General features: G+C 46.2%; 1 protein-coding gene across 2 annotated transcripts in view; it reads left to right on the top strand.

The window, feature by feature from the left end:
• CCDC9B (coiled-coil domain containing 9B) overlaps positions 1-22,852 on the top strand; it is a 48,735-nt gene extending 25,883 nt beyond the window's left edge. For both annotated transcript variants that reach the window (XM_084522717.1, XM_084522716.1), the window contains 7 exons: positions 2,305-2,489; positions 3,842-3,903; positions 4,419-4,472; positions 4,926-5,022; positions 11,518-11,575; positions 11,926-12,731; positions 21,382-22,852. In XM_084522717.1, the coding sequence (XP_084378843.1) occupies positions 2,305-2,489; positions 3,842-3,903; positions 4,419-4,472; positions 4,926-5,022; positions 11,518-11,575; positions 11,926-12,699 (1,230 nt within the window). In that variant the 3' untranslated portion in view covers positions 12,700-12,731; positions 21,382-22,852. The remainder of the gene's footprint in view (positions 1-2,304; positions 2,490-3,841; positions 3,904-4,418; positions 4,473-4,925; positions 5,023-11,517; positions 11,576-11,925; positions 12,732-21,381) is intronic.
• Positions 22,853-25,794: the final 2,942 nt, after the last annotated feature.

Here is a 25,794-nt window from a genome sequence, read left to right as displayed (position 1 = left end):
AGCTGAGTAGGATGAAGGTAAATTAAAGCACAGGCCTTCCCACTGCCTGTTTAATGCAAACCCTGGAGGACATGCTGGCTCCCCTGAGCCTGCAGATGCTCTTAATTAATGGAGCACAAATTGAATAGACCCACCTCAACATGATTCATTAAGAGGACACAGATGGGCTCATAACCGTTAATTCCAGCTGAGCCCCCCAGAGCAGAACAGGGCAAAAGGATGGCCTTGCAGTCCAGCTAACCACAGCTGTGCCCCAACCAAGGTGAGGAGGGGGTGGAGGGTCAGGAACTAGCTCCCCCTGCTTGATAGCCTGCTTGATAGGCCCCACATCTACATCTGCATCTACCCACAGGAAAGCATGGGCATCAGTCTCAGTCTTTTCCCTACTTTTGTCTTCCCTTTTGTTACGGGTCAAGGCAATGGACCAGAGCACATCTCTCTTATCCTCTGAGTCTGGAGTTTGCACCCTTCTCTCACCAACTGTATGCTGCTCAGCTCTTATGTGCCCCCATCTTGGGATACATCAAGATCTATTGTGTCAGGACCTGCTGTGCCTTGCTGGCTCTGGAGCTCCAGAGCATCTCTAGACCTCTTATCTAACCCAAGGACCAGTGGTTGCCCTGACAGGTCCTGCCTTTCTGCAGATCCCATCTCACCATTCTCAGGGATGCAGTCTTAGGTCCCCCAGCTCCTGCCAGCTAAGAAATGGAGGAGCAATTACTGCCACCCCAACTCCAGCCCACACGGGTGGATTTCCTTGGCAACAGGGCTTTCAGTCGCTCTTTGCCTGCTGCTCTGCTTTTATCAGCAGCTCAACACTGAGGAGTTAATTCACATATGGGGAAGGATTGAGGGTGGCTGGTATGGAAGGGCTCACGTATGAAGTGATGAATTACCCACCGGTAATTAACACCCCAGGACTCAGCTCTGCACTAAGCTGTTTGCTGCACAGTGTTACCTGACAACACACAGTGGTCAGCTGGCTTCTATTTCTATCACATCCATTAACCTGGTGGCTCGGTTACCCACCTCTCCCTGTTCACATGTTTTGCTACAGCTTCACAGAGCTCCAACACCTCTGAACTACCTTTTCATTAAGCTTTACATGTTTGAACAGTGGGGGCCCTTAACTGGTTTATTATGAGGAGTAATAAACAAAGAGGCTGAAAGCAATGAAGGTGAAGAGCCCCTTCACTCTGAGGATGCTGCTCTTGGCACCCGCAGCCCTGTGGGCCCTGGCGCAGGGTTGGCACCAGCCCTGTGACTGTGGGCTCTTGTGGATGTCTGGTGGTCACAACAGTCTCTTTCTTCTTGGCCCTGTCAGTGAGAAGGATTTCATAGGCATAATCCTGATTCCAGTGTATTCATCTGGGGGGATTCACCAGCCTGGTGCATCTTCTATGAGAGTTCAAACTCTCAGAAATGTGAAATGTTGCAGACGCTCCAGGAACTAGCTATATGCCATAAGTAAACCATGGTAGAGTGTCTATTCTAGGAAAAATTGGGAAGATTTGGTTGTGAAACCTATAAGAGAGCAGGAATACGGTAAGTGAAAGCCATGGCTAATTTATGCCTACAGTTACAGTGACTGCAAGTGCAAATGGGGTGAATCAATCCTGTGGCCACCCGAACACAGAATTACAGGGGTATGTTTTAAAATTATGTGGTTAGGTACTGAATATATAGAATGAAAACTGATGTCTTTCCTGCCTGTTCCCCAGATCAAGAGGATAGTTATTATTGCAGGAACCCAGAAACATTGCAGTTCAGGTCAGAGAAATAGAAGTGAAGCCCCATCTCTTTAAAATAACAGGAATGTATCCAGATGACAAAATTCAGGGTTTTAGTCTGACAGATTTTAATCCTTAGAAATGCAGTGCTGTCCGTGTTAGCCTGGACAAAGTGGAACAACTATTCAGAAATATGTTGTCACAAATTATCCTTCTCATAGTTGAATATTACTGGGAGGGAATGGTTGCTAGTTCTGATTTGACCATGGGTTCACAAGGTGGCTCTGAGCAAGCTGTATAACTTCTTCCTGCCTCAGTTTCCCTCTTCATAAAGTCAATGAAATGTTACCACCCCTGGGACTGGCATATTCAGGCTATGGGTAAAAAAGAGCCCTTCTGTGTACACGCTGCTTTATGGAGGCAGAAGCTCACGTCACTCTGACCTGGTTTCAAACATTACTGAGCATTTATGGTGGTGACACAACAAAGTATGCTGAATGCAGACATTTCAGACATTTACCAAGCGTGTCTTTTGCCTCAGACATTTAACAAGTGGGTCTTTTACCTCCACTAGGAGAGTGGGAAGTCACTCCAGAAGAGTCCTGGAGACCTGAGTTTCCCCATGACTGGACGGGAACGCTCCGAGTACATACGCTGGAAGAAAGAGCGAGATCAGATTGACCTGGAGCGACTGGCACGTCACAAGAACTCCAAGGGCGAGTGGCGACGGGCTTGGGATGTGGAGAAGTCAGAGCACATGTAGGTCCTCCAGTGTCCTGGGGTGGTTTGTCTGCAGCAGGCCATTTAAAGCCAGTGATAAGACCTTGTGCAGATGTTCATTGTTTATCAAATTCTATGCTGTCATCTGCCTCTCCCTGACTAAATCCATATTGCTACCTCTTTCTCCTGACCATACCTGTCAGTGGGACCAGATACCAGAGCAATTCTCATTTTTTCTTTCTGACATGAGGTCTCCTACCCTGACAGGAGATATTTTGTGCTGAGAAGAATTGCCTGCCTTTGGTCCTACCAGGACAAGGACTGAGGGAGGGAGGGGAGCATGAATTACTGTTCAGTCTGCATCCAGAGGGTTCTCACCGTCTCCACAGGTCCAGTGACAGAAGGGTGCAGGTGCAGGTGCTCTTCTTGAAGCAGGAATGGACAAACTTGTGTTGCTAGCCCACAGCACAGCCCCACTTGTTTTTCCTTTTCAATCACAGGATGGGCCAATGTGCTTAAATCCTCCTCACCTCATGAGCTCAGCCCTTGTAGGCACTGTGGTGTGAGGGCCACCTATATGGCACAGGGGAAATGCTGGGGTGGTAACATGGGAGAGCTCATAATGGGGTCTGACATTTCCCCTTTAAACATTGCACCTCTAACGGTGCTTGTCTAGCTGGATCACAGTGTCTAGAAAGCTTTGGAGAATGATGAGCACCTGCAGCAGGATAGGGTTTTGATAGGGTGCAGAGCTAGGGGATGGGTTTGCTGATAAAAGAGTTTATACAAGGCAGGAGGATGGGATAACCTTTCGTCTGAAAAATAGGGCTGAATATGTAGATTTTCAGTCAGCAAGACCCCAACTGACAGAAGTGAATTAACTTCAGTGGATGCTGAGTATTGCTGGCAAGACAGCTCTGAGCCCTACTGTTCTCCTGTTTACCCATTTAAAAGAGAAAAACCATAATACTCAACAAGCAGGATTAGAAACCATCCAAACAAGTCTGATCCACAGGTCTGATTTGAGATGACAAGTCCTGAAGCTACTTCAGATAGTAGCTAGAAGCTTGGGAAGCTGCATGTGAGCTTTGTACAGTTACACTACAGGGATCTATAGGTTTTAAGGACGTTCATAGAATTAAATACATATATAGGTACTGATGTTAAGGTTTTAGAGGTTCTCCTTTGGGGTAGAATTGCCTCACAGCCTCATTTCTCCCAGTTAGTGCATGCAGTTTCAGCTTCAGCTGACAAACCTGCACTTACTTGCCAGTGGGCAGGTGCAGAAGGGCCGATGGCTGGAACTTGCATCGTCTCAAGGTCTCCTGCCCACGCTTTTGCACACTGGAGGAGAATGGTCAGGTCTGACAATGCCTGTTTTTAACCTGCAGGTTTGAAGAGGACTTTGTTAAGGATGGGGAGCCAGCCTTGGATAATCCCAGCAATAAGAAAGGTTGGCAAGGGACGCCTAGATTCTGTCCTGACGCTAGTGAATGCTGATCGTGCGAATCCCAGTGCCACAGCTGTTGTGGCTGTCAGTTGTGAAACTCTGCTTTCCTGGGCAAATGCCTCTGCGCGCAGTGTTGGGGTCTCAGCCCTCTCTGTTTTGCAGAGTGCTCAGGGGATGGGATTTGAGCATCTGGGTGCTAGTGCTTTTTACCTTCCCAGGGAGAGCAGTGGCATGGGTTCTATAACCTTTTACAACACAATATGGAGGCTCAGTACTGCCTCCTTTCCCAAACAGTGGTTTGAGAGGCAATCCTATTCCAGAGCACATCATCTCTGATCCCTGTGGTACATGCTGGCTTCTTTACTAGCATAAGTCCATCACGACTCCTGTTTCTCAGGAGATGGACTGGCAGAACAAAGCTTTCCCTTGCAACACCCTATTTGAACGCCAGGCTCTCTGCTACCTGTCCATTACAGAGCCTCACTCACTTTTGTGCGTGCTTTGCTTTGTCCTTTTAGGGGGAAGAAACGCAAGGAAATTCCAGCACAGGTCTTTTCCTCCCAATGGGAGAGGTGAGTAAACCACATGATTCAGTCATGTCATCCCACTCAATGTCAGCACCTTCTCTATACCCTCACGGAAAGAGTTCTCTCCAGGCACTCTCACAGACTTGGAATGCCTGTTGGACACATATCACGTGGCTGCTTTCCTAGCCTTGTGATAAGGTCTGTGCTCTGTGTCAAAGGAGAAAAAAAACAGCCTCCCAAGAACATCACAAGGGAGACCGAGTCCAAAGAATAAATTCTAAATTAATGATTGGAATTTTTCATAGAAAATGCAGAAGAAACACCCCTAAATTCTCACTTTGTACTCATTGCTTCAGATAATACACGTATAGTAGGCATATAGCTTCAGAAGCTTCCTCTTCCAGAGGTACTTCCAGTTATATGGGGATTTTAGCCCTTTCAGTAGTCCATCAGACAGTTCTGCCTGCGTTTGCATGGTCTTTCCAACCTGTCTTCTAGGTGGAGGACAGCACAGCGTGAATGTGAACAATCCCGGTCCCAAAGCAATGAGCAGCCGAGCCAAAGGAAAGGACAGACTGACCGGCAGAGCCAGAAGGTAAAGGTGCTGGCAATAGTGCCACAAACTAGCAGTTAATTTAGTGGCATTTGTGACTTCTGTGGAGTGCATCATCACTGTACCAACCCGGTGCATTAACTCTGCAGAGTAGCCGGGGAGATAGAGGGGCACCATTACTCTGGGACCAGATTTGGGTAGCACTGGCACATGCCACAGGAGGCTTTTGGATGCATCTTATCTAACTTCCAGGCATCGCTGATATTGGGAACCAGCCTCCAAAAATAGTTCTTAGCTGATCCAGTAGTAATTAGGATTGAGGGTACAGTACAGGTGTCTTTTCTTCCTTAAAAAAAATCTTAAAGATCCCTAACCTGGTGAGGAGGGAAGTGGCCTGTTCCTGCCAGCTGTGGGCAGCACACAGCAATATATTAATTTTCACTGAAGCAATTTCAGAATATCAGCAAAACTAAGTGCATTTTACAGGTTCGCCCACATCCTCCCAGGGGCCCCCTTCCCCTGCTGCTCTCTGTAATTAAATTTCAGTGCAGTCTCCAGGTTCCTGGAGCCACACTATCTAACAGTGTAATAACAGTGATCATACAGCATTGCCATGCCCCTTAATAGGCAACAAAAGGATGAAGGGTTGATTGCATACCCCAAGCCTCTTCATTTATCCAGAACAAAAAAACATTCCAGTAGCCTTTAATGTTAGCATTCTTCTACCATCCAGGTCAGTTATGACCACACAGTTAAACAGATGCACAAACTGATATGTGTTTTATAGGAGTACTCACAGCATTACCCAGAAGACATTAACTGGTTGGAGGTCAGCTGCTGCTTGCTGCTACTTGGTTGAGATTAAGGGTGGGAGACAGGGTCTGTGCATGCAGAATTCTGCTGTCAGGATAGCATTAGGTCTAATGTGCAGAGCCTGACACTATATCAAGCCTGGAGTGTTTTTTAATGTTGCTTTTGTCTCCAGTGACTGTGCTTTGAGGAAATGCACCTCAGCAGCCACATCTCTCAGCTAGTTACGTTCTGAATTGGGAATCTACTTAAGCATAAAGATAGGTTGTCCTCTGTCTTTCTAAGTCCCGTTAGTTAATCATACTTTTCACAATTTAATTTAATTCTGAGAAAATGATGAAGAATAGTATCAGTAGCATGCAAATAATCAGGTTAGCTTTGTTTGGAAGTTACATTCAACCCCTTTCCATTCTTCAGCTCCATCCCCACAACATGTGCTTTGGAAAGAAAAGCTGCTGAGCTGTGCTCAAGCTTGCTCTCCCCAAACAGTGACTGCAGCACTAGGGAATTACAGCAGTTCCCAGAGGATGTGCAAGATGGGCATGCCAGTAAATTTGCTTTATGTTGTTACTTTCTGTGAATACCCTAGACTGCTTCAGACTGCAGGCTGGATGTGGCTCTTCACAACCATGAAGGACACAGTGACTTTGCACAGTTCTGCCCTGTCTGAACGTGCCAACCCAATCAGGCCCAAACCAAACTCCCAGACCTCAACAACAGCCCTCAGGGGCAAGTGTGGTTCAGAGGTTTGCTGCCAAAATTTGGTTGTTTGTGATAAATGCACAAGAATTACTTCAACAGTGGCACTGGAGAAGAGAAACGGAAAGAAAAAAATGTCCATCCAATAATAAATATAAGTTAAATGGCAAGTATCAGTTGAGCAGATACTGCTACCCTTACACTAGTAGTAAGATTTTTAACAGCCACAAATGATCTAGGCTTTAGGTCATCATCCTTTTTGAAAGATAGCACTTATGGTATACAGCTTTCCTGAAGTCACACACCAGTTTTGGGCTAAGATTGATTCAAAGGGAAGGCTACTAATGCAGAATTGCTTCTAGATCCCCCTGAACTTAACTGGATCAGTTATCATCTATTGTCCAGGTGTCCTCCAGGCTAATTAGAGAACACTATTTCCTGAGACACCTTTTCTTTGGACTTTGATTCATCTGTTCTTTTAAAATAAATGCACATCTAGTGCTGTGTCTTCTGCTTTGAAAAGGGTTCAGAGAGCTGATTGCTGCAGAGCAGATTGTGTCTCATTGTGGGGCACATGCTTGGTGTTCCCACAGGCCGGAAGAAATTGCACAGAACAGGGGCATTGTGGTTTCCCTGTCAGTATTTGCTGGGAACTTGAGTTACACTCACTGCAAATATACTACCTTTTTTCATCCTTCCTGCTGGGATCTTCTTGTTTTTCTGCTTCTCAGGGTTTGGTTGGAAAGCACAGAAGGGAGCTTTGTGTGGTGGTGTATCTGATTTATTCTGGTCACACCTTCAACTGTTGGCCATGCTCATCTTATCTCACCATGCGAGCTGGGATGCATCTCTGGGCCCTTCTTGGGTGTAGAAAGTGTGGGATCAGTGAGTTTGCTCACCCAGATGTAGCACACCCCTGGCCCTGCCCTCTCTTTTCTCCTAAGCAGCAGAATATAAGGAAAGACTTCAGAAAATATGATGTTGTTAGAAGGATTTGATGACAAGATAAGCCTCATGCCTTTCCAATGTTTAATCTTAAAGTTTAATCCTAATACAGTCATTTTCTGCTCTGAGGACATTTTAGCTGTACAGATTAGATGTGTATAGCTGGTTAAATATGTGCTGGGAGAACACTAAATGAAAGAGCTGTGTTGATTTTGTGTGGCGCCTTGGAAAGGACAAAGAGTTTGTTGCTTCCCTTTTATAGGCAAAGCAGACAGATGCATCACGCAACGATCTGCTCCCTCCTTGCCACAGCCTGCGGGTCAAACAGCTTCACCCAGATCCTGCCTCGGGTTCCATCTCTGCACCAGTCAGACCCCAGGGAAGGGATGGGAGCCTGCCCACTGCCCTGTCTCCATCTCCTTTCCTCCTCTTCAGCAAAGACTTATGCCCCAAAGTGTGCCTGTGACAGACAGATGCTGACTGGTTTCCAGAAATCACCTAGGGTCCTGAGACATTTCTTTCCCCTTCTGTGCTGCGTTCTCAGGGCCATGCTCAGAAGGAATGCCTTGGCGAGCTGTCTTATGGCAGAAATTCAAAGAAATAATTGTGGGCTGGGACTCTGGCTGGCCAGCTTGGTGTGCTGTTTGACGACATCTTGTTGAGCTGCCCCTCACTAGTTCTAGTTTCTTCTCACAGCAGTCTCTGACTTTTCAGCTCCAGAGCTTGGCTAGGTCATTGAAAGCAACCTCCTCCCTGCCAGCAGCTAGGACAGCTAGCATCATTTCAGACTGCAGAGGGCTGTACGTGGGTATCGGCACTTTTAACTGCTGTAATAATACAGTATTATTCTGATTATTCCTTTGATTTTCTCACACACACCCTGCCCATTTAACAAGAGGTTTATTGCAATGAGTGCTGCAGGCTTAAACTCCCTTATGCCTCACACATCCCTGCTTGAAGAACACGAGAGCCAAAGCCCACCAGCGAGGTCAGCCAGTTCAAAGTGACAGCTGTCTCTGGGATCCGTTCTTTGCCTGGGAAGAGGGGAAGCTCAGCTGGCCAGATTGCACAGCAAGATTTAGCACCTTCTGTTGGGAGACCCAAAAGGTGTGCATCAGAGAGGATGCCTGGCTTGTCTTGGGCATCCACAGCCTGTTACTTCTGTCACAACAGACCGGGAAGGTACATTTTCCAGTATATTTGTGCCTCCAGTGCAGAGGCTTGGAGGCATTTTAGGGCATCTAACTCCTCTAGGGCTGCTGGGTTTAGTCAGGATATTATTCATACCCATTTAAAGGCTTTAAGGCCCCAGAATGGCTGGTGCTGGCATCCTGTTTAGATGCCTAAATTATCTTGCTGATGAAATTATAAAATCTCATGTACTATTGTCTCCACAGAGACATTGATTCTTTTTCTTTTTTCTCATTTTATTTAACAATGAAATAATTCATCATACCCTTCCCTGAACATCTTCCATTAGAAATGGGGCTAGAAGGTTGCTTGATTTATTTTTTTCATTCTTGTTTGCCCTTTCAGTACTTCTCACTTATCAGCTGCCAGCATGGAAAGTCATGGTTCATTTAAAACTACAAAGAAGTATCTTAAACACTACTGAGATGAGTAGCTGGAGCATGGAGTCGTGCCCTTAAGTCCTTACCTTCACCTGTGGACCTTGGAAAATTAGGGGCAAGAGGAAGCCAAGCATTCATCTGCTGCAGCATGGCCACCTCCCTCAGCACCATCCTGCCAGAATTATTTCAGAGTAGCTCTCCTGCCCATCCATCTCACCTCATGGACTTCTGCTGCTTCCACATCCTCTGTTGACCTCGAAGGGGTCCCGTCTGGCCATGTAACCTTGTCTCTGAAACCGGAGGAGCATCCTTTCTTCCCCTGCTTCTCTTTGGGAAGATCTATTCCTGAGGCCTTTCTTCTCATTTCAGAAAGGCTCAGGGTGCTTTAGGGGTGCTGATTATTCCTTACCTCCGCTCCTATCTGCCCTTTACCACTTGCGAACTTCTCTCCCATTTAAGTCCAAGCGACTCAACAGCAGTGGTAAGAGCCATTTGGATCATGATGTCTGGTGGTAACTTCTGGCTGCACCTTGTCCCCAAAAGAATTTGGAACCACATCGCTGTGTGAGAACATCCCAGGGATAGCACTAGCTATGCTAAGGAACGTGTTGAGTATATTTGTTGCGTGTCAGCGATTAGTAACGCACTCTGGTGTGTTAGCAGTAATGATGGGGGGGAGGAACACATCAGGCTGAGGTGTTGATTATTTCAGAATTGCTGTCTAGCTAGTTTTGGCTATCTTTAGACCTGTGGGGGTGGTCTGTTCTGGGCTGGCTCTGCAGGAGCCATGCAGTGGCTGAGTAGGCAGAGCAGGGTGAGGCAGAAACCTGCAGTCAGCACGTCATTCCTCTGCTTATACATTTATCTGGGGAAAGTGGTCAGTAGACCCACCAACACTGATGCTGCATGCAGATGGAACTGGTGACAAGGGCAGCCCATGCCCAAATTTAACACTATTGACTCTGTGTGATGGGCTCTGCCTGTACAGCCCGACTTTCAAGGCTCTTGCAGGGTACTGCTGGAAATACACCAATGCTGGGGGCCCTTTTGCAGTTTGAGTTGGCACAGCCAGTGGCAGGGACCTATCCTGTATTCAGGACAAGACCTTGTTGGCTGTGCTCTGTGTGCTGGGTCACAACTGCCCCTAAACCTTAAAGCACGGCTCCAAGCTGCTTCATCGCCAGGCTTATTGAGGACAGCATACTCAGCTCCACACCCTCAGAGAGCCTTCAGGTGCTTGCAAATGCAACTTGCTCCTGCCCTAGGGACTTTGCTGAGTGTGAAGTAGCTCGATGTGATTCTACATTGGAGGCTGTGATGGTAATTCCCACACAATTTTCACAAGGGCACGTGGGGTTGCCTTAACCGTGCGCTTGTGCCTCTGGAAATGCCTGACTCTGCAGTCACCTTAATGTGTGTTTTCATTTCTTGTATCTTGGCCTACATTTGCCAACTGAAGAGGCCAGTGAGCCCAGCAGAGTCTGTCTAGAGAAGAATTAAATCTCACACACCTTTGCACACTTATTTTAAGAGTTTGTGGCAGGGACGACATATATATACTTACATTTATGTGTGTGTACGTGACACAATTCACCAGGCACACATATGAGAAGGAAAGGGTTTCTAAGGCCTGCCCTGCCTGGTAGCTCTGCATGGACAAATTCAGATCTACATTCACCCTGGCAAATTCAAAGAAGCAAAAGACAACACTTCTCCATGCAGCTTTTTAAGCAGAGCTGTTGCCCTCTTTAGCATGGGATATTGTAGCTGCTGCAAAATTTATTATGGGGCCAAAATGCACTTACACAAATCCTTGGAAGAGACTGTGTACTGTGTGAGCATGACTCAACACAGAGATACCATCTGAGCTCAGGAAATTCCAGAGCTGCACATTTCTGGAAGTTGGGAGGGGAGGTGTTAGACACACTTGCCCTCTTTTCAAACTCTACCCCAAGCATCTGCCAGTGATCCCGAGTGGGCAATAGGGCCTGGGTGAGCTGGACCTTCAGTCTGACCCTTATGGCCATCCTTGCAGCCTTCCACATGTCCATGCCTACCATCTCCCAAAGTACTTCAGAGCAATTTTATCCTTCACTGTCTGCCTCTGTGTCTGCCGTTGTGGAGATCTGGGATGTTTGGGCACTGTCAGACAAGCAGGACCAGGCTGTGGCAGACATCACCATAAGCGTATCACCATATATCTTATTAGTCTAATAACAAATGTCTGTTCTGGCAATTGGATTTTATGTTTTCATTACATTTAGAATTATAACAGCCAGTTCATTAAGATTTAGGAGCCTCAGATGACTGCCTCTGGATGGGCTGAGTGTTTTGCAGTTGCCAGGAAAAGGAACTGGACCAGTTAGGTTAACCACCTTTATTCGTTTTTGCCTGGACAAGGGGCTCAGACAAGGAATGGATGGACATGGTAGAAATCCTTGCCCAGCCAGAGAGAGTGGCTGTTTGATATGAGAAACTGAAGGCCTAAATTCCGCATTTTTTTCCTTCACAGATGGGATGCAAAAGAAGGCGAGGACATGTCTTTTCTGAAGGATGACCCCGACAGCCAGGTGAATTCATTAGTTCAAGGGTGGCTGTTGAGTTTACTCAAAACATGCACTATCAGGAAAGTTGGAGGCTATTAGACCGTGCAGAGAGGGGAGACCTCTGTGTTGGAGTAAATGTGCCCCTTGCTAGCACTCTCCAGGCGGCACGATGGGAGAGCAACTTGACTTCTTGCATTGGCCCTTAAATTGTCAGTATAACAACCCTCACTTAGTCTGGTCCCTACATCACCTACATCCTTTTGCTTCCTTTAATGGCCTCAGCAAATTTGTTCTCGTGTTTTGGGTATCATCATAGACAAGGAATACTGGATACTGAACAATAAGCTGACATAAACGTATCCTCCTTTTCTTAGAGGAGCCTTGGTACAGACAAGCAGAAGAGCAGAGGTGAGGAGGGAGTGGAAGAGAACTGCACAGCTGAGCTGGAGGAGAAGGTGAAACAGCCAAGCCTCCAAGATCATGGGGCCTCATCATCACAAAGGCGAAGTGGGAAGGCCCAGTCTGCCCCCAATGGCCAGAAGGAGGAACGGAGAGGAGTGAAGGGGCTCGGCATGGAGGTCTCTGCAGCCAGCACAGGAGACTCAGAGCCAGGTCCCAAGCCAAGTAAGGAACCTGTTGAGGAAGATGGCAATGGGAAGCCTGGCACTGCTGACATCTCTCAGGAGGAGAGCACAAATAGCAGTGCCTCACAAAGTAGCCTTCCAAATGCTGTGCAGGCCGCCATGCACAGCAGTGAGGAGACCTTTTCCACGGGAGATGATTTAGACGGAGTTAGCTTTAAGAAAAACACAGCTTCAGAACAGGAATCCACTGAGGACTCTTCAAATAGCCATGGAGGAAAGCCAGACACAGCAGCAGAAGACAGACTGGATGCAGGTCAAGGACAGATGGTGAGACAAAATGGGGAGGAGCTGACCCAAAACACTGCCCTTGAGGGACAAACACTTGCTCTGAAAGGAGCTGAAGATGCTGAAGGCACTGAACACACAAGCAAGCCTTTGCCCCCAAGGAAAGACAACTCTGACAAAACTGTTATGCCTGAGCAGAACACAGCAAAATCACAGTCCAGGGAAGGGGACCAGCCTGAAGATTGCAAGGACAAGGACAGCAGGGACACGCTCAACTAACAAGGATTGCACCAGCTTGCCTGAGATGGAAGGTGAGTTCCTGACACCACTCTTCATGGAGTTTGCTATCCTGTAGCTCTCATAGCCGTAGTACAGGTTCACAGTTCCATTTTCTGCGGCCATAAAGACAACATATGAGATAACTATTCAGAAGTGTTTGTTACCAGTGATATGGATCCCTCAGATATCCTAAAACTGTGTATCACAAAGACCTGCCCTGGAGCGGACAGGGAAACAATGGAAAGTCAGACGGGAAAATCTGTATGGAAAATTGGACTGCTGAGTCTGGTCAGTGACAGGCATTAGTCAGGACACAAGCTGAAACTATTCCTGGAAATGGATAATCTCAGAAAGGTGGGGATAGCAGTATGAATTTACTTCTGTCTCTGTGGTAATCACAGCTAGAATAACTAGAGGTTAGTGTAGTCCTGGTTCCAAAACACTCACACAGCTTTAGAGGCCCACCTTGTGGGCAGTAGTTTGAAAAAGCTGGACTTCACATAGGATTCTCTTTCCAGTACATGATTTGTGACTGCTAACCTCAGTGAATGTAAAGTTTGAATTACGTATATGGCAACAATAATGAGTAAGGCAGGATGAGATGGTTCCTGTTCCTAAGGCCTATGAACCAAATAGAAAGGGGGAAGAACAGAGCTGGTTATGTAGCAAAGCTCCAGGTTTTACTCAAGCAAAGAAGTTTCTTCCAGAAAGGCACATACAGAATAAGAAAAGCCAGGAGAAAGGAACAAAGTATGTGACAGGTAGAAAAGTAAGGTAGAAATTAGGAAGAAGGGGCAAGGACAGAGAGTAGGAGATCTTTGGCAGTTACCTTTGCCGAATATGTTCTTTCCAAGCACTATCACAGATCAGGGAGTCATACCTGTAAGTGCTAGATCAGACCAATAAGTCAGGATGTGATCCTGCCACCAGGTTAGGGAGTAAGGTCGCAGTTTACTCCAGCTACCTCATGCCTAGCACAGAGACACCTAACTTAAGATCTGAGCTTCCTCTCTCTTGGAAGGAGAAAGATCGGCACTTCCAGAATGCAGTCCAGCCTGCCTAACCCCTAAATTGCTCTGGCACTGAGAAGAGAGGCAGCAGCAAGTACTCCAGCAGTACTCCTGTAAGCAGAGAGGCAGCAGCGATACTTCTAAGTAGGCACTCCAGGCAATTAGCTGCCCAAAGCTAGGCAGGCACATCGCCCCCACCAAGCGCCTTTCCCCAGCTCCTACAGGCTTTTCTTCAGACACCTAACCAGCAGCTTGTCACCGGATTTTGTTTGGTATTCATCCCCAAGGCACAAAGGAGCTTAGGGATGAAGTGGTTAAGCTGCTAACAAAGAGACTTTCACTATAATCCAGTACTATACAAAAGGCATGGAGAAGCACAAGTGTTACAGCTTTTTAAAAAAGACAAACACCAAGATGCTGGTTCTGTACTGGAACTGAGATTCCTTCAAGTGAGGGAAATTAATTCCAACAGTATTTAGGAAAATGTTGAGACCTGGATGCACGCAGCGTGACTGTGCTTTCCAGGCCTCTCCAATCTACCAGAAACACCCACAAAAGTAGAGAATGGAAGAATCAGAATTATCCTGAGTGAGAAAAGTAGTCATTAATTAGACACCAGCTAAGAGGCAACAATAAATTAGAGCAGTCCGTTTTCATCACAGCAATGCAAAGGAGATTCCTATGGTTTGGTAATGTGACCCTGAGTCCACTTCAGCACAGCTCTTTGCTCCATCGCTCTTCAATGAAGTCATTAAGGCAGGCTTAATTATAAACATAGCCTTATGTCTTGGAGAAGACAAGGCGACTTAAGCTGGTGTTGGCACTTAAGCACTTGTGCATCTGTTTGACTTAGCTGGAAACTGAGACCAATTTTATTCTCTGAAATATTTGTTGCTTGGGATACACCAAGCATGGAAATGCCACCCCATCAGCCCTAGCATATAGCTACTGAGACTACTGAAGGCAGAGGCAGCATGTGGGGCCTGTGAGGGGCACACAGTGATAGATGGAGATATTTACCTTCTACAACCCCATTTCATCCTGCCTGCCTTCCCCTCCATCCCCATTTCCTTCCTATGCAGCACCCACCCCCCTACCAAGAGATCATGCCATTGCCTCACTGACCTCTTTCCAAAGAGCACAAGCAAAATTTCCAGGTGTGACTAACCTGTGCAGGTCCCACCATCTGGTGGAGACAGATTAAAGCAATATACTTTCATTTTTTTTGGTATTTCCTGTACATCTAGGAGATGCTTTAAGTTTCAGGGGAGCCTTTTGCAGGATATGGATGGCAGGTCATTTAGGGGGATTCAGCCATTCAGCCTTCAGCCAGTGCTGACCTGTGTTAGGATCACAGGAATAGGCACAGCTACATCACACCTTACTTTAAAAGAATGCTCTTTCATTCTTTTTAGACTCCAGGGCAATCACTGATCATTGACTCACAGCAAGCACATATGATAAATAAGGGTAACCTCTCTGAGCAAACTGGTGTGTGATTGTTTCATTTGAAGGTTTTTTGCACCTTCCTTTGAAGCCTCCAACTTTCTCACTGGCTGGGCATCCATGGAGGCGTCAGGGTGAGCCAGTGCAGCCATTTCTGTGTCCCCCATCTCAGAAATAGGTTTCTTCTGTATGTTTTGTTTGTTTGTTTATTTGTTTTCCCATTATATTGATTGCAACAGCATTTAGGGAATGAGTGAGTGAGTGCAGCTTGGCTGTTTGTCTTCAGTGATGTACTAGAGCATCGCTGTCACCTCCTACATACTGAAGTCACCACAAAGCAATTTGACCTCTCCCTCTGTACCAGTGACAGGCCACTATCAGGGCTGGCTTCCCGAACAAGATCATTTGCAGAGAGGGTGAGTTATGCCATGATTTATTTGCAGTGGGGTGAGCCAAAAGGAAGACAGAGGGCCCCATCTTTAAGTCTCTGCTCCCTGTATCCAATTTGTCATGAACATCTCTTGACAGGAGAAAAAGATAAAAATAAAAATCAAGACCTGGATTTCTCAAGCACTAGCTTAGCACAACCAGAACAGTTCATCTCTGTGGCTTGACAGCAGGGCTCCTAGGAGCAACAAAATAGCAACGATGACAACAACAACAACAACCCAAAAAGCAAAAGCTCATTTGGCTCAAGTCGGTTAAGTTGTCAGTGTGTTTGGAGTGAAAAGGTCTTATGTCTATTCCTGCTGTTGCTTTGAAATTCCCGAATCAACATGACAGGCTGCATAATGACACAGATGGCAGTCATAAATAACTACAGGCTGGTAACAGTCACTTCCCTTCTCTCGTGGCTTCTGTTTCCTTCTGCTCTACAGACGGATTAGTTTTGGACCACGCTATGTATAAAATGCTGCAAAGCCCTAGCTTGTTTTCTTGTAATTCTCCCCAAAGTGTTACATCACAGAATTTCTTTGGACCCAGATGCCTTCGGTTTGCCCTCATTTGAGGTGCATTTGTGTCCTTGGTAGAATCCTCTATTTGTTTTGGGGATTATTGAGACTTACGCCTGCACCTGACCTCAGATGATGCTTTAGGGCAAGGACAGCCAAAAATGCAACCTAGAGGAAACCTCTGTTCAGAGGAGCCATTGTATATGGCCTGCAAAAAGACTTAATAGGTGTGGCCATCTTTGGCAGGGAGATCACTACATCAGCTGGAGTCCCTTCAGGAATGTAACCGCATGTGGCAGGCTAATGCCTTTCTTGGCCTATCTAGTAAAAAGGGCAGCGTTGTTACTCAGAGCTGGGTTTAGCAAGAACCAGGAAAAGAGCATCATTCAGGAAGCTGAAATAGCAATAAAGCCAAGCATTACACAAAGATCTGTGCTTTTTTGTTAGAATGAAAAAGTTTGATTATTCCTTTGGTGTCTAGCACAACGAATTCAGGTGCCAAAACCACCTGAATTATTTGGTTCTTCTTACCACTTGAGTATAATCTTTCGGGAACAGGCAGTCCTGAACTATAATCCAGTTAAGAGGCTGTGGTCTGGTGGCTCATGCTGAGTTTTAAACAATTTACGCATACACCAAATTGCAGATGCCCATGCCTAATTGTATTGATCTGATGTCAGAGCAACAAAATTACAAGATTATCCCTTTGCAGCAGGGCAAAGGGGGGTGTTTTTCACTCTGTGATGCACGAACAACACTAACACAATTTCCCTGTAGATGAAGGACTTCACGTGGCAAGGCAAATGGGTTGTTGTATCTCCAGGAGGTGCTGAGCAGCTCTGTCTTGGTAAATCCAGGCATGTCCCAGCCAGAAACCTTTACTGTGTTCATGTAACCACCTGATGTTATACTGGGATCTGAAGTGCCTGGTAGAAAACATGAGAGAAACTTGTGATGACAGTCCAGGTGATACTGTCTGAATGGCTGTTGTCATGGAGCACAGAGGATTTGCAGCAAAACGAAGTGATTAATATAACTAGGACCACATGAGATTTGACCATGCTTAAAGAGAAGAATCTGGAAGGATGCACTGGTGTGGGTTATCAGGCTGATTAAGAAAATCCTGCTAGGAGGTAATAGGTAACTTCACAGAAAAAAAAAAAAATAATAATCTCACAGAAAATGCAGATTTGACAAATACCAGAAACGTGTCTTCCTCAACATTTTGAATTTCATAAAACCCAAACTGGAGCTTTCAGTAAACCTTTCCAGAACAGAAAATTTTAATGTTATGCTAGTAATTCAGTTTTGTTACGGTGTGATGTTTGAAAAATCAACCTAGAAACAGATGGGATCATTTTGCAAAACAAAACCTATCAACCCCCAAAGGAATGTAAAAATATCCATTCCATTAAGGGGTTATATTGTGGAATTTCTATCAAGGTTTTAAAAAAAAATAAAAATGCACCAGGTCACTTCACCTGATGTCAGGGAAATGTCCCCAGTTCCAGGATCTCACACAGTGCAAAGCACAGCCCGTGTCAGTAGCAGCAGTAACCCTCCAGATTTCACTCCCCACCACAAGTGCTGCTCACCCAGTTCTGTAAGCAGCCACCATGTGGATTTCACAGCTTCCCCTGTTAATGTCTATTTATGGCACTAAAAATCTCCTGCACCTTCAAACCAGTTGGAGATGCTGCACAGAGTGTGTGGTGGGGCTTTCATCCTTTGCTTCAAATAACAAGGAATAAATATTTACCCAAAGTACAGGCTTGGAATCCCTGGAGAATGTCCAACAAGTCCCAGAGAAGTAAACGATACACAAAAAACCACAGAAGCTTTTCCCTGAATTCTCTTGAGAAAATTAATCTTAACATCTTTAGAGAAAATGCAGCTGGGGGGTAAATTTCCAGAGCAGCTCCAGGGATCTGACCTCGCAGCTCCGGCTGACGTAAAGAGGAGTGGGGCAGGCAGGGCCTGTGTGCCGCAGGACCCAGGGGTTGGGAGAGGCCAGCTCTCTGCTGCAAACCAGCGCTAAAGGTTGGTGCAGGACGCCCCACAAGCAGAAACCAACGCCTCACAGGGCAGTACTGGAGCTGCCGAAGGTTTCCTCAAGGTTCATGAGGTGAGAAGATACCATCTTGTGTGACCCAGTGCTGTGGGGAGCCCACCGTCATGCCACAGCATTTCAACTTCCCAGAGCACCTCCTAGCACCACATGCCACCAAAGGAGAGAGCTTAGTCCTCACACAGGATCAGGGAGTGCTGCGGCTTAATACAAGACCTGGAGCAGTTGTCCTCATTCCTCTGGAATTACAAAGTCCTTCCAGTGGCACGATATGGGAAAATAATCCCTAGGTTTTCAAGTGTCGTATGTGAGAATGGTTCAATAGGAATGAACTTGGATGGAAGGAACACGGGGAGGGACTGCAGGGATACTGAAGGAATGGTTGTTTAGTCTAGCAAAATGAAGGCAGAGCGGGGTAGTAAACACCACTGAAGGAAAAGGCCATTCCAGCCTGAACATAATTAGGTGCAAGAATTGGTGTATTGAAGAAGTCTGTGGATAAATATGCAGAAATTAGGCAAAAGTTACTACCTGTCAGAGGATTTGAAGGGTGCCATGGCTGCAGCAGGGACTCGCTACCTGTAAGGCTGGCTTGGCCAGAGTGTTTCTGGCAGGGATTAGGCAATGTGGTGCTTGTGACAGCAGCAGGATGAATTTGGTGACAAAGTTGTGTATGTTCCTATAAATGCTGGTGACTGCTGTGAAAGCACTGTGCTTCCACTGGTACCCAACAGCATCGGTGTACACATCCTGCCCAGAAATGTGGGAGCTGTTCTCCTAAATCTCTCCTGCACCTTTCAAGAGCTTCTGCCTTGTCTTTGGTTTGTCTCTGTTACCGCAGAGCATGTGCCCATACCTCAGACGCCTGCATCAACCCTCTTAATGTAAACCCCAGATGAAAAGGAGGGAGAGATAACTACACCACATTGTGGTCTGTGTCTTCCTTTCTGCCAGCTCTGGGGTTGAGAAGGAACACACAGACTGTGGAGAGTGACAGTACCCCAAACCACTCCAGCAGGAATCTCCACCAAAATCTGATTTTATATATTTAAACTCATCAAGGGTTGGTTGCAGTGATAAGTTTTCTACCAGAGACAAATCTAGAAAGAATTAGGATTTTTTTTCCCCTTAAAAAATGGTTCTAGTTGAAATTAGAATTAAGTCAGGGATGTTCTATGGTTGTGCTAGGTAGAAGAACACGCCTCATGATCTTACCGGTCCTTTTTGTGGCCTTTCAGCATATGCTGAAACATCAGCTATATATCCACTTTAAAAAAAGCCAAGTGAGGAAATCTGGTGTAGTGATGTCTGACAGATGGTCCTTACACAACATGTCTGAGTTTGCCACGTGGTATTTCACAAGACTGACTCTCTGAGTGGTCCACTAAGAACAAAACTGTCTATGGGAACTCTGGACCTGCCCTGGGAGAGATCAAACAAAATTCCGCCTCCCAGCCCGCGCAGAGGATGGATGGTGCCAATCTTAGCTGATGGACAAAGGGCCAAAAGTGCCAGACTTCTTCAGCTACCTTCAGCCCCAGTGTTCAGGTGCATCTCGCCCCATGACATGAGGTTTAACCAGTAGGTCTTACAGCAACCTGTTGTTGGCTTGGCTACAAAAGTAGCCAAGCGACTTCCCAGATCCAGCCAGGCTTTGTCAAGTTGGGGAACGCCCGAGGCTTCTGAGACACACTGCCACCAGTCCGCATTTAATGTTCTCGTGTGATGGTGACACACAAATTTGGCTCTGTGTCCCCTTGCTGCTGATGGCAGAGGCAGCCCACGGCCGCATGGCTCTCCCGAGCCCTGAGTCACAAAGAGTAACGCCAGCCACGGGGATGTTGTACCAGCACAGAGCTCACCAAGTCCCCGACCAGCCCTTCAGTTACGCATGGAAAGGAAGATGCAGCGTAAAATGAGAGAAATGCTAATTACTGTGCCTCACTGCTAAAAAAAAAAGTAATGACTTTAAAGCCCACCAGTGTCTTGGCTGTAAAGACTCATGCACAGAAACAAGGTGCCTGTATTGAAAAGGTAATGTTGCAAATCAGGGAAGAGACTTGCCCACCACTGCTAAATAGCACAGGGTTGTCAACAAGGCTTTTGGAAGCACTAATAGCAAAATAGATTAACAATAAACAGAGCTAGCTCTGGAGTCAGTACAGATTTGTAAAACAGATTATAACATCCAAGCCATGAAGCGCAACTCTAAAATCTGCTTCCTGCCCCTTCCCAATAATGTCCAGGAGCGTGCTGCTCCTGCAGCACTGAGCAACCCCTCAGCAGCAAGATACAGCCAGCCCTGTCCATTGCACACATACAGGACAATAAAAAACATCTCTGGCAACAGCCTTAGACTCTTCTTTCAACCGCACATAGCATCGATTAGTTCAGTACCTTGGGCATCATTTCTTTGTGGTTTCTTATCAGGTATCTGTGGTTGTGTCGTTAAATGATTCCTTTGGATCTTCCCTTTTATGTGAGCCAAGCTACTCCTGCCCTCATGGTATTTCATCTGCTTTTTCCTTTTATGTTTCCCCTCTATCCTTTCTTGTGAGCTCTGGGTGTTGAAATCCACGTCAGCAAAAGGCAGACCTGTGGATTTAGACATGGATGCAGGCAAATGCCAACTCAGCAGCTCTGAGCAGCACACAAGCATCTGGCAACCAGAAGAAAAAAAGTCTGTCTTTCCTAATTGAAATCAACGTATCTACGTCTAGAGACAGCTACAGAACAACAGCCTCAAGTCACAGATTAGGATTTTCCCCAGAGAAAAGCTCATTCCCCTTCCTGTGAACACAAATGCTGCATCCCCAGGCTGGGTTTCACAAGAATGGGCCACAGACTCCTACCCAAAATCAGTCCCTCTTCTTGGGGCTCCAGTGCTATACGAGCACACACAAAAACATACAAAAATTAGTGTCCTTAAGCCAAAAGGAGAAAGTAAAGAAGTCTTATCCAGCCCAGAGGAGCGGGAACATATTTCCCCCAGGCTCACACATTTGGTGCGTCCCCTGGGCTGCAGAGCCCCCAGGTTGGGGCTCTTGGCAGGTCGGTATCTGGGTTATGCGATGCTGGGACCCCCCAGGCAGCCCCAGCCGTGCAGGAAGGTCACATTGAAGCTCAGCAGACACTTTTAATTTACTGCTCAGCGGTTCCCTGAAGGCTGATAATCCTGCTACTGTCTCTGCTCTTGTTTCACCAGGATAACGTGCTGAAGGTGGTGGATGAGAAGAGAAGAGGAGCACAGCCTTGTCCTCACTCTGACCTTCTATGAAATCAGCTTTCAGCACCTGCCCTGCGCCCTTCATCCACCACAGACAGGGTCCCCCCTTCACCATTCCCCACTCAGTTTCAGCATCAGCCCTTCCTATCCTGCTGCCAAAGGACAGGAAAGGCTACACACACTCCCTACACTTTTCTTTGGTATTTGTTTTGCCTATATTGCAGCTGTGTGGCAAGCCAATGAAACGTCTACTGGATGCACTTTATTTTATTTAATAACTAATTCAGTTTAAAGTTAAGATTCAGCTTTCTGGGCAGCCCACCCATTCCCTCCCCAAGGCTAAGAGGGAACCATGTGCGCCTGGAGGACAGCAGGGGTTGGGTGAGCTCTCCCCAGCGGTTGCATGGGGACAAGCGACAAAGCAGAGCATTAGGAGACAGGGTGAGAGGTGCTAGGTTGTAGTGCGGTAGGTGGGTGAAGAAGTAGAGCTCAGGGCAGCTGTTGCAGTAGGGGTTTGTACGTGGTTGAAGTGGTGGCAGAGATGTATGGGAGTCGCACAGGTTGTGGGCACAGAGGGGACAGAGCCTCCTTGGGGTGCTTTCGACAAGCACACAGCAGCCACAGCATCTCGTCCTTTCCAAGGTCACCTTTCTCCTCCAGTTAGATATGGTAGGGCAGAAGCAGCAGATGCTGAATGAGCACGTCAGGAACATGCTTTTTTTCTAAGTAAGGTGGCTGCTGCATTGAGCAGGTACGTATGCAGCTTGGCAAAGCACTGAGGCTGCTTAAGACTGAGAAGCACAAAGGCTACACTAAGTGGAGATGCCTGCAGCAAGGAGGAGGGCAGCACAAATGCAGTAATTTCCCTTAACACCCTGCTGCAAGGAAGGAGCTGGCAACAGGACCCCAGCCAAATTGGAGCTGAAAGTCCAGGCTTCCTGTCAACTGCTTTCACCTTCCTGGTTGTGCCTTCCCTAGCCTTGTGCACAAGAGGGTAGCAGTTCCATTGGAAGCTGCCCAGGATACCTTTTGTCCTGGCCTTAAAAGGTGCCTTTCAAATCAAGGAACTGAATGAGCACTCATAGCATAAATGAGCAAGAATCCCAGCTGTTTAGATTTCCAAGCAGATCAAAGACTGACAGCAAGCTAGGAACTGGCTGAAATGTGCCTCCCCATTAAGAATGCAGAAAGCAGGTACAGGGAATAACATAATTCCTGACTTCTAAATGACAAAACAAGCGAGGCTATCATCCTCATTGAGAAGCACTGCCCTAAAACTTGAAGCAGTTTCGGGAGTAAATGTATGTGCAGATACTTATGCATGGAGATTTATTGAATGTCACTGCAAGATGCATTGGCTAACCAAAATGGCAGACTGCCTTGGTGATGGCATTGGCATGTGTGGACTGAACTATTGTATGCTGTTTTAATAAACTAATATTTGCACAAACACTTTGCTATTCTACGTAACTCAGATCCACAGTACCTATCTCAAGGAAGACAACCATGAGAACCTCCTCTGTGTGCCAAATTCAGGAGAGGTTACTGGCTCCAGACCAGGCATTAGCAAGAAACAGAGCGTGCTGCTTTCATGTTTTATTAGTAGGAATGCCTTCCCCCACCCAAGCCCAGACTGGGTTTATTTGGACTTATCCAACAGATAAGAGAACAGATAGATGCAAACCAGATTATAAGACTGCTCCGGGTCCTGGAAATTCTCCATCACTTCAAGGCTGGTTTTCCTCAACCAACTGGCTCAAACACTTGCTTATTTATTTATTTAAGATGAAAACAGCTCACTGACCTCAGTCTTGATCCAGTCAGAATCACTGCCATCTTGCCTCAGCCCACACACAGAATATTCTCTGATCAAGAGCTTGTTGTTGCACTCCAGCAGCAATCAAACAGCCAACAGAGAGCAACTTTTACATTGCCTCTGGCCCAGGACTTAGTTGTAGAGATGAAAATCCAACTTCAATTGTTGCTATACTTTATCTTATTGACACAAGATATAGCAACAACTTTCCTCTTTCAAAGGAAAAAAACACTTTGCCCTCCATCCCCTTCTTTCCCCCCAACCCCTCATAAATCCAAGCAACTTTGCACTTCATGATGCCTGGGAAGGATCGAGTCTGTACCAAGGTCTGTGGATTGTGCTGTGCAGATGGTGCCCGTCCTCAGTGTAATTTCTTCTTGCTTACCAACACCCTGCTTGAACGCACTTTGGTTGGTGCCTGGATTGGAATTTTTCAGAAAAAAAAAAAATGAAAAAGCTTTGGGTAGCTATTTCTTATATTCAGTGAGAGAAAAGATTGAAGAGTTCGAAAATCTGATGTAGAGGTGTTATTTATATTAAATAAAAGTTATGAGAAAAAGTTCCAGTTTCTTAGTGTTTCTCAGCCCTCTATTCATGGCTTTCTCTACATGTGAGCAGAATTCGTAGCATTTACTTTTTAAGAGCAAGAGCTCCAATTCAGATCACTCAGCCCTTAGGAAAGGGCTCACCTCCTGGTCTGGCGAAGTCAACCCACCCAGCAGGCTCACTGTAATGATGACAACCTGCCTCAAAACACAAGGCTTGCTTTTCCACAGGTGTCAAAGCTGCCTCATTGCAATGTCACCTTTCTTGCAAGCAAATGCAATTGCAGCTTGTAGAGTGCAAATTAATCTGCCTAGAGAGGCACCTGTTCCCTCCCAGCAGTGCTTGGTAGCTCAGGGGTTTTGTTAAATTCACTCTTAATTATTCTTAATAACAGGAAAAGAGCAACAACACTCACACAGAAAAGCCCTTTTTCTTTAAGCCACAGGAACGGCTTGCCACTGAGATACTGCTGGTTGGCAAAGTTTACCGTCAATTTCAATGCAACAACTCTGTAGCAAAACTGATTTCAGACTAGGGAATCAATTCTTGATTTAAAGAGATGATTAAACTCATCCTAAGGACAAAACCACACCTGGGCAAGGTTGGAAGTACTTCATTTTCCAGAGCTTTACAAGGCCAATTACTACAGGAAGCAACAAGAGAAAATCTTGACAGCAGTTCTGGCTCTCCTTATTTCCTTAATTTCCATTCCTTATTTCAACAAATCTAATACTACAGCAGAAGGCTACCACACAAATTCCTAAGTAAAGCCCTATAAAGAGAGGCTAAAAGTAGAAAGAACAGAAACATTTACAAATTTTCCACACCAATTCCACTCCACATGCAAACAGCATAGGAGCCTGAAGCTAAGCTGGCATTTCCTGAGAAGTTTTTGTATTTGAAGTATGTAATACAGTAGTTAGTGCTTTCTTGGTTACAAGGAATACTTAAAGTCAATTAGAGATAGAGAGCAGAGTAGAGCATTGCTGTGAAGCTAAAATACTGCCTGCTGCCTTCCTTTGGCAAGGTACAACAATAGCTCAACCAGTTCACAGCCTCACATGCTCCTGCAGTTGCTAGCAGGCGAAGGGAACACACTGGGAAGCCTGCAGCCATGCCCTGAGCACACCAATTCAGTGCAGCAACACAGCAGCTAACCAGAAATGAGGTATTCCCAAAGCTCACTGCCTCTGAAGACATACGGAATAGCCAGAAATCACACTTGACCTCCTTTGCTTTACATTCCAGCTCCAAAGTGACTGTTTCTCCTACCATTCTCTTTGCTCACACCAGCTCCTCCCAGGACTCCCAGCCAGTCACTGGTAACACAAACACATGTGTAACACTCCAGTGGCCCACTGAAATTAATTTAGGCTTCTCTGAAGGAGATCCACGATGCTCAGAGACAGCCACTGATTTTACTATCAACACTACACCACAGGATTGCTTTGCGGCCACACTAATGAATTAAGCCAACATCTGGAGTAAAAATGCAACACCTTCCTTCTGAGAATTACAGTCCAGTCCTAAAAATTGGAGATTAACCCAATTCCCCTTATTCTGCTGAGACCAAGTGAGAAGATATGCTGGGGGAAAAGGTAGCTTTCAGAAGGTGAAAATGTGCTCCAGCAGCTGGCTCACATCACATGCTCCAGTAACTTTTTTCCAGCTATTTCCCTTCCTCCTGGTTCCTCTGCACGCAAATCATAACACACTCCTTGAACAAATTGAACTCAATGGGGCAAGTATTGTATCTCAATAGATAGGTGAAGCCCAAAGGCATCGACACACAAGGAAAAAAAAAAAACACAGAAGTTTTAAAAATACCCCCTGATCTAGAGGCACCTTTGACTGGACGTCATTAACTAACGCTTCACCTGTTGCTCCTTTTAGGCAGCACTTCCTTTTGACTGGTCTTGCAGTTTGAATCCTTCTGTGAGGATCTAAACAGATGTGGCATAGCACGAGTGCTAGAGGGTCACTTGTCACGTGGGAGTTGGATGAGGTAGTATTAGTTTTCTCACCTGAAG

This window comes from Aythya ferina (genome assembly GCF_964211825.1).
Source record: "Aythya ferina genome assembly, chromosome: 5".
In the NCBI taxonomy this organism is placed as follows: Eukaryota; Metazoa; Chordata; class Aves; order Anseriformes; family Anatidae; genus Aythya; species Aythya ferina.
Note: the sequence above shows the minus strand (reverse complement) of the source record. Positions and strands in the feature narration are given on the sequence as shown.